Source organism: Pristiophorus japonicus, unplaced genomic scaffold (assembly GCF_044704955.1).
Source record: "Pristiophorus japonicus isolate sPriJap1 unplaced genomic scaffold, sPriJap1.hap1 HAP1_SCAFFOLD_2368, whole genome shotgun sequence".
Lineage (NCBI taxonomy): Eukaryota > Metazoa > Chordata > Chondrichthyes > Pristiophoridae > Pristiophorus > Pristiophorus japonicus.
Window position 1 is genome coordinate 11809 of NW_027252088.1, and position 19183 is coordinate 30991.

The following is a 19183-nucleotide window of genomic DNA, read 5'->3' on the forward strand; positions in this document are numbered from 1 at the left end:
TGGATATCTACACCAGATGTCTACACTGTATAACACTGGGGTACAGGTCTCACTATAACACTGGGGTACAGTACTGGTGAGTACAAGTCTGTCACTGTTAGAAGCACTTTGAGGAGTTGAAATCAGACCATTACTATCGCACTGGATTGAACTTTATTGAACAGGACCGTACAGAGAGACCTGGGGCTCCTTGTGCATGAAACACAAGAAGTTAGTGTTCAGGTACAGCAAGTAATCAGGAAGACAAATGGATTGTTTGCCTTTATTGCAAGGGGGATAGAGTATAAAAGCAGAGAAGTCCTGCTACAACTGTACAGGGTATTGGTGAGGCCACATCTGGAGTACTGCGTACAGTTTTGGTCTCCGTATTTAAGAAAGGATATACTTGCATTGGAGTCTGTTCAGAGAAGGTTCACTAGGTTGATTCTGGAGATGAGGGGGTTGACTTAAGATACGTTGAGTAGGTTGGGCCTATACTCATTGGAGTTTAGAAGAATGAGAGATGATCTTATTGAAACGTATAATAAAATGAGAGGGGTCAACAAGGTGGATGCAGAAAGGATATTTCCACTCATAGGGGAAACTAAAACCAGGGGACAAAGTCTTAGAATAAGTGGCCGCCCATTTAAAACTGAGATGAGGAGAAATTTATTTTCTGAGGGTTTTAAATCTGTGGAATTCTCTGCCCGAGAGAGCTGAGGAGGTTGGGTCATTGAATATATGTAAGGCGGAGATAGACGGATTTTTAAGCGAAAGGGGAGTAAAGGGTTATGGGGAGCGGGCATAGAAGTGGAACTGAGTCCATGATCAGATCAGCCGTGATCTTATTGAATGACGGAGCAGGCTCAAGAGGCCAAATGGCCTACTCCTCCTTCTAGTTCTTAAGTTCTTATGAATGAAGTTTGATTTATTTTTCTATGCGGAACCAGCACCAATATTATGAACTCTGGTACAGTGCTGGAGACACTCAACAAGTCAGTCAGCATCTGTGGAGGAAACGCAGAACATTTCAGGTATTGAAACCTTCTTCATAACTGGAAGGTATTTAGAACACTTCGTTCCCTCCCCTTTCAGCATTCTATAGGGACCGCTCCCTCCGCGACACCCTGGTCCATTCCGCAGTCACCCCTAGCACCCCCTTCCCTTCCCGTGGCACCTTCCTGTGCAAGCGCAGGAGATGCAACACCTGCTCTTTTACCCCCTCCCTTCCCACTATCCAGGGCCCCAAACACTCCTTCCAGGTGAAACAGCGATTTACTTGTACTTGCTTCAATGTAGTATACTGTATTCACTGCTCACGATGTGGTCTCCTCTACATCGGGGAGACCAAACGCAGATTGGGTGACCGCTTTGGAGAACACCTTCTTTCAGTCCGTAAGTGTGACCCCGAGCTTTCTGTCGCTTTAATTCCCCACTCCACTCCCACTGAACTCTCCATCCTCGGCCTCCTACACTGTTCCAATAAAGCTCAACGCATGCTGGAGGAACAGCACCTCATCTTTCGTTGAGGCACTTTACAGCCTCCTGGACTCAAGATCGAGTTCAACAATTTCAGGTCATGTCCTCTGCTCCATGTCCCAGGGCAGTTGTTGATGACTCTGCCATTCTCATTTACACCCTATCGAGACTCATCTTTTGTTTCTTAACTTGTCCCATTACCACCTCCTCTTGCCTTGCACCGTCATCAGTTTTGTAATTTAATCTCTCCTGTTTTGCATCATATCACTGACCTTCCCTTTTATTCTTTCCTCCCCTCCCACCATTCCCTGCCCCTGCACTTGTTTAAAATCTGTTACATCTCTGTTACAGCTTTTTCCAGTTCTGACGCAGGGTCACCAACCCGAAACGTAAACTCTGTTTCTCTCTCCACAGACACTGCCTGACCTGCTGAGTGTTTCCAGCATTTTCTGATTTTGTTTCAGTTTTCCAGATCTGCAGTATTCTGGCTTTGTATTGAGTTACTCACACACTCACTGTGACTTATTTGTCTTCGATTTCTCTCATTTTGCCTCATTTTGTCTCGTGTTGCTTCCCTCTGCTTGTTTTCCACTTCACCGCTTTCCCCGTTCTGTGACTTTTCCTGTGTGTGGTTATTGTGGTTTGCCCACTTCCCCTTCCTCTGCTCCTGTTTATCTGCTGCTCACTTGTAATATCTTCCAGCTCTGAGGACTGAATTCAATACCTGACCTGTACATAACATAAGAACATAAGAATTAGGAACAGGAGTAGGCCATCTAGCCCCTCGAGCCTGCTCCGCCATTCAACAAGATCATGGCTGATCTGGCCGTGGACTCAGCTCCACTTACCCGCCCGCTCCCCGTAACCCTTAATTCCCTTATTGGTTAAAAATCTATCTATCTGTGATTTGAATACATTCAATGAGCTAGCCTCAACTGCTTCCTTGGGCAGAGAATTCCACAGATTCACAACCCTCTGGGAGAAGAAATTCCTTCTCAACTCGGTTGTAAATTGGCTTCCCCCGTATTTTGAGGCTCTGCCCCCTAGTTCTAGTCTCCCCGACCAGTGGAAACAACCTCTCTGCCTCTATCTTGTCTATCCCCTTCATTATTTTAAATGTTTCTATAAGATCACCCCTCATCCCTCTGAACTCCAACGAGTAAAGACCCAGTCTACTCAATCTATCATCATAAGGTAAGCCCCTCATCTCCGGAATCAGCTTAGTGAATCGTCTCTGTACCCCCTCCAAAGCTAGTATATCCTTCCTTAAGAAAGGTGACCAAAACTGCACGCAGTACTGCAGGTGCGGCCTCACCAATACCCTATACAGTTGCAGAAGGACCTCCCTGCTTTTGTACTCCATCCCTCTCGCAATGAAGGCCAACATTCCATTTGCCTTCCTGATGACCTGCTGCACCTGCAAACTAACTTTTTTGGGGGATTCATGCACAAGGATCCTAAAAGAGTTTCATGCACAAGGACCCCCAGGTGTCTCTGCACCGCAGCATGTTGTAATTTCTCCCCATTCAAATAATATTCCCTTTTACTGTTTTTTTTCCCCCTAGGTGGATGACCTCACATTTTCCGACATTGTATTCCATCTGCCGAACCTTAGCCCATTCGCTTAACCTATCTAAATCTCTTTGCAGCCTCTGTGTCCTCTACACAACCCGCTTTCCCACTAATCTTTGGGTCATCTGCAAATTTTGTTGCACTACACTCTCTCCCCTCTTCCAGGTCATCTATGTATATTGTAAACAGTTGTGGTCCCAGCACCGATCCCTGTGGCACACCACTAACCACCGATTTCCAACCCGAAAAGGACCCATTTATCCCGACTCTCTGCTTTCTGTTCGCCAGCCAATTCTCTATCCATGCTAATACATTTCCTCTGACTCCGCGTACCTTTATCTTCTGCAGTAACCTTTTGTGTGGCACCTTATCGAATGCCTTTTGGAAATCTAAATACACCACATCCATCGGTACACCTCTATCCACCATGCTCGTTATATCCTCAAAGAATTCCAGTAAATTAGTTAAACATGATTTCCCCTTCATGAATCCATGTTGCGTCTGCTTGATTGCACTATTCCTATCTAGATGTCCCGCTATTTCTTCCTTAATGATAGTTTCAAGCATTTTCCCCACTACAGATGTTAAACTAACCGGCCTATAGTTACCTGCCTTTTGTCTGCCCCCTTTTTTAAACAGAGGCGTTACATTAGCTGCTTTCCAATCCGCTGGTACCTCCCCAGAGTCCAGAGAATTTTGGTAGATTATAACGAATGCATCTGCTATAACTTCCGCCATCTCTTTTAATACCCTGGGATGCATTTCATCAGGACCAGGGGACTTGTCTACCTTGAGTCCCATTAGCCTGTCCAGCACTACCCCCCTAGTGATAGTGATTATCTCAAGGTCCTCCCTTCCCACATTCCCATGACCAGCAATTTTTGGCATGGTTTTTGTGTCTTCCACTGTGAAGACCGAAGCAAAATAATTGTTTAAGGTCTCAGCCATTTCCACATTTCCCATTATTAAATCCCCCTTCTTATCTTCTAAGGGACCAACATTTACTTTAGTCACTCTTTTCCGTTTTATATATCGGTAAAAGCTTTTACTATCTGTTTGTATGTTTTGCGCAAGTTTATTTTCATAATCTGTCTTTCCTTTATTGCTTTCTTAGTCATTCTTTGCTGTCATTTAAAATTTTCCCAATCTTCTAGTTTCCCACTAACCTTGGCCACCGTATATGCATTGGTTTTTAATTTGATACTCTCCTTTATTTCCTTGGTTATCCCTTCTCTTACCGCCCTTCTTTTTCACTGGAATATATTTTTGTTGAGCACTATGAAAGAGCTCCTTAAAAGTCCTCCACTGTTCCTCAATTGTGCCACCGTTTAGTCTGTGTTTCCAGTCCACTTTAGCCAACTCTGCCTTCATCCCACTGTAGTCCCCTTTGTTTAAACATAGTACGCTCATTTGAGACACTACTTCCTCACCCTCAATCTGTATTACAAATTCAACCATACTGTGATCACTCATTCCGAGAGGATCTTCTACGAGGAGATCGTTTATTATTCCTGTCTCATTACACAGGACCAGATCTAAGATCGCTTGCTCCCTTGTAGGTTCTGTAACATACTGTTCTCAGAAACAATCCCGTATGCATTCTATGAATTCCTCCTCAAGGCTACCTCTTGTCTGTGTTCTCTTGTCTGATGCTGCCTGACCTGCTGAGATTTCCCGTGGTCACTGTTTTTGTTTCTGGTTTTTAGTAGCTGTAGGATTTGGCCCTGATTCCCAAAGTCGGGTGAGTGCCCTGCCAAGGTGTGGCCGTGAGCCTTTCTTTTTGGTCAGTTGCCCAGTTCTGGGTGATTGAGGCTCTCTCCAGTACTCGAGTCAGGTGAGCTGAGGTAACCCGGAGTTGTGTCAATGAACAGGGCAGGGAAATTGGAGTACAAGAAGAAGCTTGCAGGGAACATTAAGACGGATTGCAAAAGTTTCTATAGATATGTAAAGAGAAAAAGGTTAGTAAAGACAAATATAGGTCCCCTGCAGTCAGAATCAGGGGAAGTCATAACGGGGAACAAAGAAATGGCGGACCAATTGAACAAGTACTTTGGTTCGGTATTCACTAAGGAGGACACTAACAACCTTCCGGATATAAAAGGGGTCAGAGGGTCTCGTAAGGAGGAGGAACTGAGGGAAATCTTTATTAGTCGGGAAATTGTGTTGGGGAAATTGATGGGATTGAAGGCCGATAAATCTCCAGGGCCTGATGGACTGCATCCCAGAGTACTTAAGGAGGTGGCCTTGGAAATAGCGGATGCATTGACAGTCATTTTCCAACATTCCATTGACTCTGGATCAGTTCCTATTGAGTGGAGGGTAGCCAATGTAACCCCACTTTTTAAAAAAGGAGGGAGAGAGAAAACAGGGAATTATAGACCGGTCAGCCTGACATCGGTAGTGGGTAAGATGATGGAATCAATTATTAAGGATGTCATAGCAGCGCATTTGGAAAGAGGTGACATGATAGGTCCAAGTCAGCATGGATTTGTGAAAGGGAAATCATGCTTGACAAATCTTCTGGAATTTTTTGAGGATGTTTCCAGTAGAGTGGACAAGGGAGAACCAGTTGATGTGGTATATTTGGACTTTCAGAAGGCTTTCGACAAGGTCCCACACAAGAGATTAATGTGCAAAGTTAAAGCACATGGGATTGGGGGTAGTGTGCTGACATGGATTGAGAACTGGTTGTCAGACAGGAAGCAAAGAGTAGGAGTAAATGGGTACTTTTCAGAATGGCAGGCAGTGACTAGTGGGGTACCGCAAGGTTCTGTGCTGGGGTCCCAGCTGTTTACACTGTACATTAATGATTTAGATGAGGGGATTAAATGTAGTATCTCCAAATTTGCGGATGACACTAAGTTAGGTGGCAGTGTGAGCTGCGAGGAGGATGCTATGAGGCTGCAGAGCGACTTGGATAGGTTAGGTGAGTGGGCAAATGCATGGCAGATGAAGTATAATGTGGATAAATGTGAGGTTATCCACTTTGGTGGTAAAAACAGAGAGACAGACTATTATCTGAATGGTGACAGATTAGGAAAAGGGGAGCTGCAACGAGACCTGGGTGTCATGGTACATCAGTCATTGAAGGTTGGCATGCAGGTACAGCATGCAGTTAAGAAAGCAAATGGCATGTTGGCCTTCATAGCGAGGGGATTTGAGTACAGGGGCAGGGAGGTGTTGCTACAGTTGTACAGGGCCTTGGTGAGGCCACACCTGGAGTATTGTGTACAGTTTTGGTCTCCTAACCTGAGGAAGGACATTCTTGCTATTGAGGGAGTGCAGCGAAGGTTCACCAGACTGATTCCCGGGATGGCGGGACTGACCTATCAAGAAAGACTGGATCAACTGGGCTTGTATTCACTGGAGTTCAGAAGAATGAGAGGGGACCTCATAGAAACGTTTAAAATTCTGATGGGTTTAGACAGGTTGGATGCAGGAAGAATGTTCCCAATGTTGGGGAAGTCCAGAACCAGGGGTCACAGTCTAAGGATAAGGGGTAAGCCATTTAGGACCGAGATGAGGAGAAACTTCTTCACCCAGAGAGTGGTGAACCTATGGAATTCTCTACCACAAAAAGTTGTTGAGGCCAATTCACTAAATATATTCAAAAAGGAGTTAGATGTACCCCTTACTACTAGGGGGGATCAAGGGGTATGGCGAGAAAGCAGGAATGGGGTACTGAAGTTGCATGTTCAGCCATGAACTCATTGAATGGCAGTGCAGGCTGGAAGGGCCAAATGGCCTACTCCTGCACCTATTTTCTATGTTTCTATGTAATGCACCTTTTCCTCACCTACAGATAAAGCCACCAACCCTGCAAACCGGCAAGAGGACTGGGAGTACATCATCGGCTTCTGTGACCAGGTCAACAAGGAGCTGGAAGGGTGCGTGCACAAGTCTTTTACTGAGGCACTGTATTTGTTTACAATGCTTTTGTCCAAAAGTTTTATTTTGATCCAGGTTTTTTTTTTTATTCGTAGCCAATCTTTCCAATTCTTTGTCAAATCACAAACGCCAGAGGTCACCTTGCACACATCAAGGATCACTCTGCGCCAATGCTCTTAGCCAAAAGGCCGAGAGCCACTGCACCGTTCCTGGAAGTACTGCAATACCAGGTTCGTGCCATGGAGGTAGATGGGTCAGCAACCCCACACACCTCCGTGGAGGTGGATGGGTCAATCCACCCCACCCAAAGTGATTTCCCGCCCTCCAGATGTTCGGAGTGATGTAAGCTAACAATTATATGCCGGCTTTTATTGGCAACGGAAAGTAGCTGCTGCAGGAAGCTATTCTCATTGCACGCGGGGGGTTGAAGAATCATCCCTTCTGTCCTGGGGGACGGGGTGGGTGGGGGGGAAATCGCCTCTTTCTCTTGCGATAGATTAACACCGTCCCTCTGGGATAGGCTTTCCTTGTCCCAGGTTAGATTCATGGCCATATTACAGTGGTGAAAAGACTGTATTTTTTGTAATGTTTGATTTCTCTCCCCAGGCCACAGATTGCTGTCAGGCTGCTGGCTCATAAGATCCAGTCTCCCCAGGAGTGGGAGGCGGTCCAAGCACTTACCGTGAGTATGGGATTCTACACCTGGTCTGCATCTCGCTGTTCTCTCACATTCTTGCGTTGCGAATGAGTGGCAGAGCAGGGTACTCATTGCCGAGAGCACATTGTTCGTACACAGGAGACGAACTCTGCACCCCACACGGCAGAGCAGGGCCCCTGCTGGAGGCAGTGCCAAACTCGGGCCTCAGTGTTACTAACCTTCCAGCAGGCCCAATAGCAACCGGCGACACCATGCCAGAGGTGAACAGGGAAAGCAGCCACTGTCAGTCACAGCACCCTTGCTTTGTTGGGATCACTCTCCTACGCCCCAGCCCCTGTATGGCTTACTCTGGGATGCACACTTCAGCAGGAGTTCTTGTAAACCCAGTCTCCAGGTTTAGAAATTTAGGAACTATTACACTCTCCACATGTATCCCTGAAAACATTATCCGCCGTTCATTGGTGTGTTGTAGAATGCTAGACTGCAATTGAGGAAAAATTGATGTGGGATCTGTATCCTGTGCAATGGCGTGAATATCAGTATTCTGATTTAATCTAGGTGTTGGAGGCCTGCATGAAGAACTGTGGGCGGAGGTTTCACAATGAAGTTGGGAAGTTTCGGTTCCTGAATGAATTAATCAAAGTGGTGTCTCCAAAGGTGGGTTTCCCAGTGACTGTGAGACAGCGTTAAGGCTGGAGCAGGCAGAGGCCAGCAACGTGTGTGGCCGCTGCAGACAAATGGCCGGCACACACTGATCATTAAACACTCACACCAAGTGCCAATACCCTCTGCAAAGATTTGTATTCATTGAATATAAGTGCAACAGTTCATTTTATTGTCAGGAAGAGTATACTCGAGATAAAAACTAATGCTGTCATTAACAATTTCGCAGAGAACAATAATGAGTGTGAAATTCTCTTACTGTGGCAAGCACACAGCGTGACAAATCTAGGGTATAGTACTGGTGGGTACAGGTCTGTTATTGTATAACATTGGGGTACAGTACTGGTGGGTACAGGACTGTCACTGTATAACACACGGGTAAGTACAGGTGGGTACAGGTCTGTCACTGTATAACACTGGGGTACGGTGCTGGTGAGTACTGGTCTGTCACTATAACACTGGGGTCGAGTACTGGTGGGTACAGGTCTGTCACTATAACACTGGGGTACAGTACAGGTGGATACAGGTCTGTCACTATAACACTGGGGTACAGTACTGGTGGGTACAGGTCTGTCACTATAACACTGGGGTACAGTACAGGTGGGTACAGGTCTGTCACTATAACACTGGGGTACAGTACTGGTGGGTATAGGTCTGTCACTGTAACACTGGGGTACAGTACTGGTGGCTACAGGCCAATCCGGATTTATTAACATCAGTCTCAGAATATCTGGGCTACCAATCTCGAACCAGGACCGCTACTCTACTGTCCTTCCTCTTGTGGTTCTTGGTTAAAGGTGCTTTTACACTGCAGGGCAGCCAGCATGGCGGTCTCCTGTGCAGCTGTGCACCGTCGGGTAACGCTGCCCAGATTCACGAACCAGCGCTGTTGACTGTCTGTGTTTCTACTGCTGGCTGTCGGGAAGCTGGTTACAGTAATGGGAGTCAGTGCCACCTGTTGGCATTCACTCAAAGGGCTTTATAACCAAACATTGAACACAATGTGACTGTCTATTTATTTGGCTATAAATCTTCGAAGAATATTCCATCAAACCCCACAATGTGAGACCTTGTCATTAAATGCTGTGACTTGGGGTCAATAATGTGGAGCCCAGCTAAAACTAGAGAGAGCAGCTCCTGACTCTGAGTGACATTCTCCTGAATTAAACAGTGTTCAGTATTGTAAAGTTAATAACCTGCTGGTCCATCTTGTGGTGCTTGATAGTAACCATGGACAGCCTTCTCAAACCCTTGTGTCGGATGGTTTTCCAGGAGTGTGCTTTTCCCATTGGGGAAGTAAAGCATTGCCCTTCCCAGCGGGAGGGAAGGAGGGAGGGGGTGGGTGGGTAGGGTGGGGGTGACTGGTGTAGGTGCTACAATTGGCTTTGATGCTCCTTGTCTAGGGAGGAGAAACCCAGGCAGGGTCTATCTCCTAATCATAATCTGGTGCAAGTGCTGGAGAGAGCGTGCATCTGTGGGCATCGAGTAAGGACTGGATCAGCGCTCTGCTGCGATGTTTGCCTTCTACAGTCAAATAGCCTGCTGATGCGGTCCTGATTCAAGCAGGGGGAATGAGCGCTTGGAGGGAAGCCAGCACCCCTGGAGTCATGGTCTTCAGGATTAAAGGGAGAAAGTGCAGTGTGTGGAGAACCACTTGGAACTCAGAGAATTGTGAACCTGTGGAACTTTCAAGACTGAGATGGACAGATTTTTGTTGGGTCAGGGTATCCAGTGATATGGAGTAACGGCGGGTAAATGGGGTTGAGGTGTGCAGATCAGCAATGATTTAATAGAATGGTGTAACAGACTGAGGGGCTGAATGGCTGCCCGTTCTTGTTTCATTTTAATGTCTTTTTCCAGTATTTGGGAGACAGAGTGTCCGAAAAGGTCAAAACAAAAGTGATCGAATTGCTGTACAGCTGGACTGTCGCGCTACCAGAGGAGACCAAGATCAAAGATGCCTACCAAATGTTAAAGAAGCAAGGTATGAAGGGCTTGCCTTGAATCCTGCCACTTTGTCCATGTTATACGTGGAAAGTACCAGGGGGGGATACAAGACTGGGGCGCTGGTTGAGCTTTGCTGTGCCAGAGTGGGTGTGTGTGTAGTCATGAAGCAACAAGCTTGCTTTCCAGAGCAAGAGTCTTTCTCCTCCCCCCCCCCCCCCCCCACCCCCCAGCTTTACTGCTGCTGTTTGGGGCTTCGACTGTTACTAGCAGCAGGTTCCATGGCCAGAGTCTTCCCTCTCCCAAATGGCCAATGTTCATAAACGGTCCTCGCCAGCGAATCTCCGTGAGCTATTGCACTGTGGGAGGCATCGCTGCCTGATCCAATTCTCATCCGACCTGCTCTGGGCAGGAGTCACTGAATAACTGTCGGATGCGGGAACCGAGTCTGGGATTCCCCCTCCCTCACCCCGAAGCCCTGAGATCAGTTATCGTTGGGTCACACGCTGCCTTCATCTGTCAGCATCTGAAAGCAGAGGTTCAGTGTGCTTTGTGGGAGAAGCCCAAACAACGGGCCTGTGCCTGAAGGCTTGGCCTGTGGGGATCTGGCTCCCTCTACAGGACGCTGGAGGCCTGCAGTAATTTCTGTCTGTACTGCTCTTTATTGGGAAACTCTTACTCAAGTGTCTGATGAAAGCTTTGCGCAGACTGACACTCTGCATTTTTCTTGCAGGTATTTTGCAACATGATCCTCAGATCCCAGTCGATAAGACCTTGATTCCTTCGCCCCCAACTCGTCCCAAAAACGCAGTATTTGAAGATAATGAAAAATCTAAGGTACGGAACACAGCATAATCCGACTGGTGACCAGCAGCATTTCAAATCCACCGGCAAAAGGAAAAAGCCCTTACCATTCCTCAAACCTCTTTGTGAAATTGCCATGCCATCACAAGCAAGAACTGTCACCCCCGGGACCCAAGTTCAAATCCAGAACTGGACTGGGGGCACAGGTCCCACACGGACTGGGAGAAACTGGGGGGTACAGGTCGCACACGGATTGAGGGACACTGGGAGGGTACAGGTCCCACACAGACTGGGGGGGGTACAGGTCCCACACAGACTGGGGGGTCACTGGGGGGGTACAGGTCCCACACAGACTGGGGGGGTACAGGTCCCACACAGACTGGGGGGTCACTTGGGGGGGGGGGGTACAGGTCCCACACAGACTGGGGGGTCACGGGGGTGGGGGGGGGGTTACAGGTTCCACACAGTCTGGGGGGGTCACTGGGGTTGAGGGTACAGATCCCACATGGACAGGGGTCACTGGGTGGGTACAGATCCCACACGGATTGGGGGGGTTCAAGTCCCACAGGATGAGAGTCTGGGCTTCCTCAGTCCAGCTCCTAGTGGGTATAAGTTGTGCTGTAACCTTGGGGCGTGCTCAATGTTGGCACTAGTGTGTGAGATGGAGACTGCAGGATCCTGGGAGAGTTGGTTGTTTACAGCTCTTTGCGATGTTCTGTATACAACGGGCTGGAATGTTAATTTTAAAGGAACTTGCATACTTTTAATTGTATTACAGCTATTAGCCAGGTTACTGAAGAGCAAGAATGCTGAGGACCTACAAGAAGCCAACAAACTGATCAAGAATATGGTGAAAGAGGTAAGGAGGAGTAAAAGGCAAGGCAGGTGAACATTCTCCATTCAATGGGGAAATGAGGTGAGCATCAATTACTGGGGAAGGGCATCAAAGTTAAGACAAGAGAGAATAATGTGCATTTATGGAGAGAGAAGGGATTAAGGTGAGTCGTTGAGGCTGTGGGATATGATGACAAGGTGGATAGGTGGGGATAGAGGATATGGTGAGTAATTTGATTCAAAGTCGGGCAAGAATGTGGAGTGGTACTCTAACTACGTTGTCCTGTACCTGCCCTGGGAGTGTTTGATGGGACAGTGTAGCGGGAGCTTTACTCTGTATCTAACGTGTGCTGTACCTGCCCTGGGAGTGTTTTATGGGATAGTGTAGAGGGAGCTTTACTCTGCATCTAACCCGTGCTGTGCCTGCCCCGGGAGTGTTTGATGGGACAGTGTAGAGGGAGCTTTACTCTGTATCTAACCCGTGCTGTACCTGCCCGGGAGTGTTTGATGGGACAGTGTAGAGGGAGCTTTACTAACGCATGCTGTACCTGCCCTGGGAATGTTTGATGGGACAGTGTAGAAGGAGCTGTACTCTTACCCGATGAGCACAAAAAGTTGTTATATTATTTGTACAAAATGTAAATTTTACCAAAAGGCTGCGATGGCCCTGGCTAATGGTAGGTCTGTGTTTTAAGCATAAGAACATAAGAATTAGGAGCAGGAGTCGACCATTTGGCCCCTCGAGCCTGCTCCGTCATTCAGTAAGATCATGGCTGATCTTCTACCTCAACTCCACTTTCCTGCACTATCCCCATATCCCATCATTCCCTTAATATCCAAAAATCTATCGATCTCGGTCTTGAATATACTCAAATACTGAGTCTCCACAGCCCTCTGGGGCGGAGAATGCCAGAGATTCACCACTCTGAGTGAAGAAATGTCTCCTCATCTCCGTCCTAAATGGCAGACCCCTTATTCTGAGACTGTGACCCTTGGTTCTAGATTCCCCAGCTACAGGAAACATCCTCTCTGCATCTACCCTGTCAAGCCCTGTAAGAATGTTTCAATGAGATCACCTCTCATTCTTCTAAACTCTAGAGAATATAGGCCTAGTCTGCTCAATCTCTCCTCATAGGACAATCCCCCCATCCCAGGAATCAGTCTGGTGAACCTTCGTTGCACTCCCTCCAAGGCAAGTATATCCTTCCTTCGGTAAGGAGACCAAAACTGTACACAATACTCCAGCGTCTCACCAGGGCCCTAAAAATTGCAGTAAGATGTCTTTACTCTTATACTCAATCCTCTTGTAATGAAGGCCAACATACTATTTGCTTTCTTAATTGCTTGCTGTCCCTGCATGTTAACTTTCAGTGATTCATGTACAAGGACACCCAGGTCCCCCCTCTGAACACCAACATTTCCCAATCTCTCACCATTTAAAAATACTCTGCTTTTCTACTTTTCCTCCCGAAGTGGATAACTTCACATTTCTCCACATTATATACCATTTGCCATGATCTTGTCCACTCACTCAGCCTGTCTATATCCCCTTGAAGTCTCTTTGCATCCTCCTCACAACTTACATTCCCACCTAGCTTTGTATCATCAGCAAACTTGGATATATTACACTTGGTTCCCTCATCCAAATCATTGATATAGATTGTGAATAGCTGGGGCCCAAGCACCGATCCTTGCGGTACCCCTCTAGTTACAGCCTGCCAACCCAAAAATGACCCATTTATTCCTACTCTTTGTTTTTAAGTCCGTTAACCAATCCTCAATCCATGCTGGTATATTACCCCCAATTCCATGAGCCCTAATTTTGTTTAATAACCTCTTGTGTGGCACCTTGTCGAATGCCTTCTGAAAATCCAAATACACCACATCCACTGGTTCCCCCTTATCGATTCTACTAGTTACAACCTCAAAAAAAACTCTTTACAGATTTGTCAAACATGATTTCCGTTTCATAAATCCATGTTGACTGCCCAATCCAATAATTTTTATGTGTCCTGTTACCACATCCTGAATAATAGATTCGAGGAATGATACTACTGATGTCAGGCTAACTGGTCTGTAGTTCCCTGTTTTCTCTCCCTCCTTTCTTAAATAGCGGGGTTACATTCGCTACCTTCCAATCTGCCGGAACTGTTCTAGAATCTATGGAATTTTGGAAGATGACAACCAATGCATCCACTATCTCTATAGCCACCTCTTTCAAAACCTTAGGACGGAGACCATCAAGTCCAGGCTTTCAGTCCCATTAATTTCTCCAGTACTATTTTTTTTTACTAATACTGATTTCTTTCAGTTCCTCACTCTCGCTAGACCCTTGCTTCTCCACTATTTGCATGGTTTTTTTTTGTGATTGCAGCACAGCAGAGTGGAAGCAGGCTTCGAGTGCTGGGATAACTAAGCTCTGTACCTTTCACAGGATGAAGCCCGAATGCAGAAAATAACAAAACGTTTGAACACACTGGAGGAGGTGAACAATAATGTGCGTCTGTTGAATGAAATGCTGGCTCATTACAGCAAAGCCGAGTCGACGGAAGGGGACAAAGAGCTGATGACGGTAATCCTGAACCCCCACACCCGCTTCTTGCTGTATTTCTCATACACAAGACTACAGTTTAGTGTCTAATTTCAACAATCACTCCTCCCCCCCCCCCCACCCCGGCCAACCCTTGCGCACACACACCCACATAAACATACACCCGCTCTCTCGCAAACACTCGCTAACACTCTTCATTCTCATAATTACATCACGTCATGGTCGACCCTATGCCTGTAACCGCCAGCCTCTGAACTCTCCATTCCTCTGACTCCTGCATTTTGTGCATGTCCCACTGGTTTTGCCCCACAATTGGTGGCCGTGCCTTAGCTGACTAGGCCCCATACTCTGGAATTCCCTCCCTAAACCTCCTTACTTCCCTCTCCTCCATTAAGACTCTCCTCAAAACCTACCTCTGTAACCAAAGCTTTTGGTCGCCCATTGGGCCTTGGGGGGTTTCTGTGTTGAAGGTGCTGTATTAACGTGAGTTGTTGTACAGAGGGGGCAGTGAGTTCCATTATGGAAGCTGAGGTTGGACTCCATGTACAGATAAATAACTCGAGCTCTGCTGCTTTTCAGGAGTTGTACGTCCGATGTGAGAAAATGAGACGGACATTGTTCAAACTGGCAAGTGAGACCGAGGACAATGACAACAGCTTAGGTACGTGGGGAAGCTTCCTCCTCAGACTGTTAGCGGGTGACAGATGGGGGATGGCTATCATGGCCGTCCCACGCCCACCCTCATTTCCTCCCCTCCACTACTGAAGGTTTCTGGAGTACGGATCCACGTGGTACCTCCAGATGCACATTCTTCAACTGACAGCCGGCATGGTAAGTGTCATCGAGTTTTTCCACCATGGAGGGTGTCACAACTGAGCCCAATTTTATGCTCATTTGATGGTTCTGCACGTAAACTTTTTCACAAAGGCGTCGCTGAATACCAATCTATCCCCACACACGCACACATTGTCCAGGACCACCGAGGCCACTTGTAGAACTCGTACCACTACTCTGATTGCAATCAGGCTTGGGGTGTTCTGGCGCAGTTACACATCGATTTTACTAACCAAGTCTTCGGGGGACCAGTTCCTGATGAAAGTAAAACCCAGACAGGACGACATGTTAGACACGATGTCACAAAGTCTGGATGCGAAGTTCTGGAGCTGCCTCCTCACACAGCATAAAGTTCAACACTTCTGTGACCTCAGTGGGCAGCACTTTCGCCTCTGAGTCAGAGGGTTGTGGGTTCAAGTCCCACTCCAGGGACTTGAGCACAAAAAAATCTAGGCTGTCACTCCAGTGCAGTGCTGAGGGAGTGCCGCACTGTCAGAGGTGCCGTCTTTCGAATGAGACGTGAAACTGAGGCCCCGTCTGCGCCCTCAGGTGGACGTAAAAGATCCCACAGCACTATTTCGAAGAAGAGCAGGGGAGTTCACTCCGGTGTCCTGGGCAATATTTATCCCTCAATCAACATCGCTAAAACAGATTATCTGGTCATTATCACATTACCGTTTGTGGGAGCTTGCTGTGCACAAATTGTCTGTCGCGTTTCCCACATTCCAACAGTGACTACACTCCAAAAGTACTTCATTGGCTGTAAAGCGCTTTGAGACGTCCTGTGGTCATGAAAGGTGCTATATAAATGCAAGTCTTTCTTTCAATGGAGTATCCCCCCACCCCTGCCCCCTTGCCCCCAGGCACCAGCGGCCTCCAGTACTTGCCCAGGTGGCATCATGTGTGGGCAGAGATGATGAAGGCACCTTCAGAAGAGTGCAAAAAAATTGGATGGGGGAGGATTGGGCGGGGGCAGGTCTTTAGTGCACAGTAATGAGGGATATGTATCCAAACAAAGGGCAAATACTGGATCAGAGATAAACATACAGCAAGTGTGTCTGTCCGACAGAGAAAGGACCATTTTCTGATGAAGACTCTCCACCCAAACTGTTCACTTGTCTTTTCATTTACTGACGGACTTGCCGTGTGTTTTCAGTCCTTTGGTATTTGTAAATGAGATTTTGTTTAATTTATTGTTGGGTGTCACGTTTTGAGGTTTTGATTATTTCTCTGCAGAAAGATTTTGTGGTGGGGGGGGATGGGGGAGAAAAGTTTGCTGTAAGTGTGTTTTAAAACATCGTGCATTCACACCAGTTAAACAACTGACTCTGGGACGATATGATTCTACCTTTGATGTTGTAAATAATAAGTAAGTCATTAGCCTATCTCAATAGTCGAAAAATATCCCTTAACCCGAAGAGGCCCCAGAAGTGCCGGTTTTAGGCGCGCGATGCACATGCGTCTAAAACCAGCATTGTGATCTGTCAACATGTCCTTTGACAGATCGCACGCATCCCTGGGAGAAGGGCCTTCGCGGGCGGAGATTTGGGCTATTTGTCCAACTCCTGCCCAGCGAATATCCTTCAAACTTTTACACCTGGTAAAGGCAAGCGTATGGCCTGTTTATACCAGCGTAAGAGTTTTAATAGATAGAAAAAATAAATGTTTTTACTTATTATATATCAGGCCATTGTGTTGAAAAGTCTTGGATCCCTTTCTGGCTGTGGCAGAGGGAGGTAAGACATAGATGAAGGTAACCTGTAATCTGCCATGGCTGCAGAGACAGCTCGGTTCCTAAATCGAGAGAACTTTGGAAGATTATAGTTGGGGCATCTGCAATGTGCTCACCTACTTCCTTTAAACCCTGGAATGAAACCGTTTCTGGGGACTTGTCACTCTTCAGTGCCATTATTTTCTTTGTTACTGTTATTTTGCTGACATTAATTTTATTTATGTTCTTTAGTTTGTATTGTGTCCAATCATAAAAGCTTTTATGTCTGCTCACCTCACTGTGAAATAAAGCAGCTTATTGCTTCATATCTGGCCTCGTCTCACCAAGTCTTTGCTCGGTTCACCTTCTCCGAGATTGAAGTCGCACACCACGTGAGTGAGAGAGGCGAATGTGCAACTTGTGAGGGGTAACTATGGTGACCCACAGGTTATGCCATTGTTCCAGTAGCTAGAGCATTGTGAGTCACCTCCCCGAAATGTCGGGGTCAGACTGTGATTTTGCGGGGGGGGGGGGTGGGAAGAGGCTGACTGCACTGTGCAAAGGCAGTGGACCAATGCCAGGCCCCCACTCCAAACACATGACCTCACAGATTAAGGTGCTTTACAGATTTTTAAACTGTGGAGCTTCAGTGTTTCAAAGATAAAATCATCCTCAGTCCCAGGCAGACCTCTGATTGGCCTTTCTGTAGATCAGGCAAGGCTCTGATTGGTCTCTCTCTCAATCTATAATGGTTTTGCCTTTTTACTTCAGGTGAGATTTTACAAGCGAGCGATGACCTTTCACGCGCGATAAACTCCTACAAAAAGACTGTTCATGGACAGGCCGTAAATGGGGAGCTCGATCTGCCCGAACTTCCGAGGACATCAGGTAACTTGTTCAATAGTGCTCGCCACATCTAGGGACATACTGCAGCTCCCGGACCCCCCCTCTTTCCCCCCACCCCGTGCCCCCCCTCTCTCCCCCCACCCCGTGCCCCCCCTCTCTCCCCCCACCCCGTGCCCCCCTCTCTCCCCCCACCCCCGTGCCCCCCCTCTCTCCCCCCACCCCGTGCCCCCCCTCTCTCCCCCCACCCCGTGCCCCCCCTCTCTCCCCCCACCCCGTGCCCCCCCTCTCTCCCCCCACCCCGTGCCCCCCCTCTCTCCCCCCACCCCGTGCCCCCCTCTCTCCCCCCACCCCGTGCCCCCCTCTCTCCCCCCAACCCGTGCCCCCCTCTCTCCCCCACGCCGTGCCCCCCTCTCTCCCCCCACCCCGTGTCCCCCCTCTCTCCCCCCACCCCGTGCCCCCCCTCTCTCCCCCCACCCCGTGCCCCCCCTCTCTCCCCCCACCCCGTGCCCCCCCTCTCTCCCCCCACCCCGTGCCCCCCCTCTCTCCCCCCACCCCGTGCCCCCCCTCTCTCCCCCCACCCCGTGCCCCCCTCTCTCCCCCCACCCCGTGCCCCCCCTCTCTCCCCCCACCCCCGTGCCCCCCCTCTCTCCCCCCACCCCGTGCCCCCCTCTCTTCCCCCGCCCCGTGCCCCCCTTCTCTCCCCCCGCCCCGTGCCCCTCCTCTCTGAACCCAACCCGCGCCACTCCCTCTTCCCGCGTCCCTGTCTCTCCCCCCCCCCCCCCCCCCGCGCCCCCTCTCTTCCCCCCCCCCCCCGCTCTCCCCCCCCCCCACCTGCTCTCCCCCCCACCTGCTCTCCCCCCCCCCGCTCTCCCCGCTCTCCCCCCCCCCCCGCTCTCTCCCCCCCCCCCCGCTCTCTCCCCCCCCCCCGCGCCCCACTCTCCCTCCCCCGCGCCCCTCTCTCCCCCCCCGCCCCCTCTCTCCCCCCCGCCCCCTCTCTCCCCCCCGCCCCCCTCTCCCCCCCGCGCCACCCCCTCTCCCCCCCGCGCCACCCCCTCTCCCCCCGCGCCACCCCCTCTCCCCCCGCGCCACCCCCTCTCCCCCCCGCGCCACCCCCTCTCCCCCCCGCGCCACCCCCTCTCCCCCCGCGCCACCCCCTCTCCCCCCCGCGCCACCCCCCTCTCCCCCCCGCGCCACCCCCCTCTCCCCCCCGCGCCACCCCCCTCTCCCCCCCGCGCCCCACTCTCCTCCCCCGCGCCCCTCTCTCCCCCCCCCGCCCCCTCTCTCCCCCCCCGCCCCCTCTCTCCCCCCGCCCCCCCTCTCCCCCCGCGCCACCCCCTCTCCCCCCCGCGCCACCCCCTCTCCCCCCCGCGCCACCCCCTCTCCCCCCCGCGCCACCCCCTCTCCCCCCCCGCGCCACCCC

At 49.3% G+C, this 19183-nt stretch overlaps 1 protein-coding gene across 1 annotated transcript; it reads left to right on the forward strand.

Moving 5' to 3' along the window:
* Positions 1-945: 945 nt before the first annotated feature.
* Positions 946-17805, forward strand: LOC139245795 (ADP-ribosylation factor-binding protein GGA3-like; the record flags this gene model as incomplete). Its single annotated transcript, XM_070871310.1, has 10 exons — positions 946-1013; positions 6833-6917; positions 7525-7600; positions 8135-8233; positions 10100-10223; positions 10917-11020; positions 11766-11846; positions 14256-14393; positions 14952-15033; positions 17689-17805. Coding segments are annotated over exons 4-10 (730 nt in total), but the record flags the coding sequence as incomplete, so codon positions are not given.
* Between the last annotated feature and the right edge of the window lie 1378 nt (positions 17806-19183).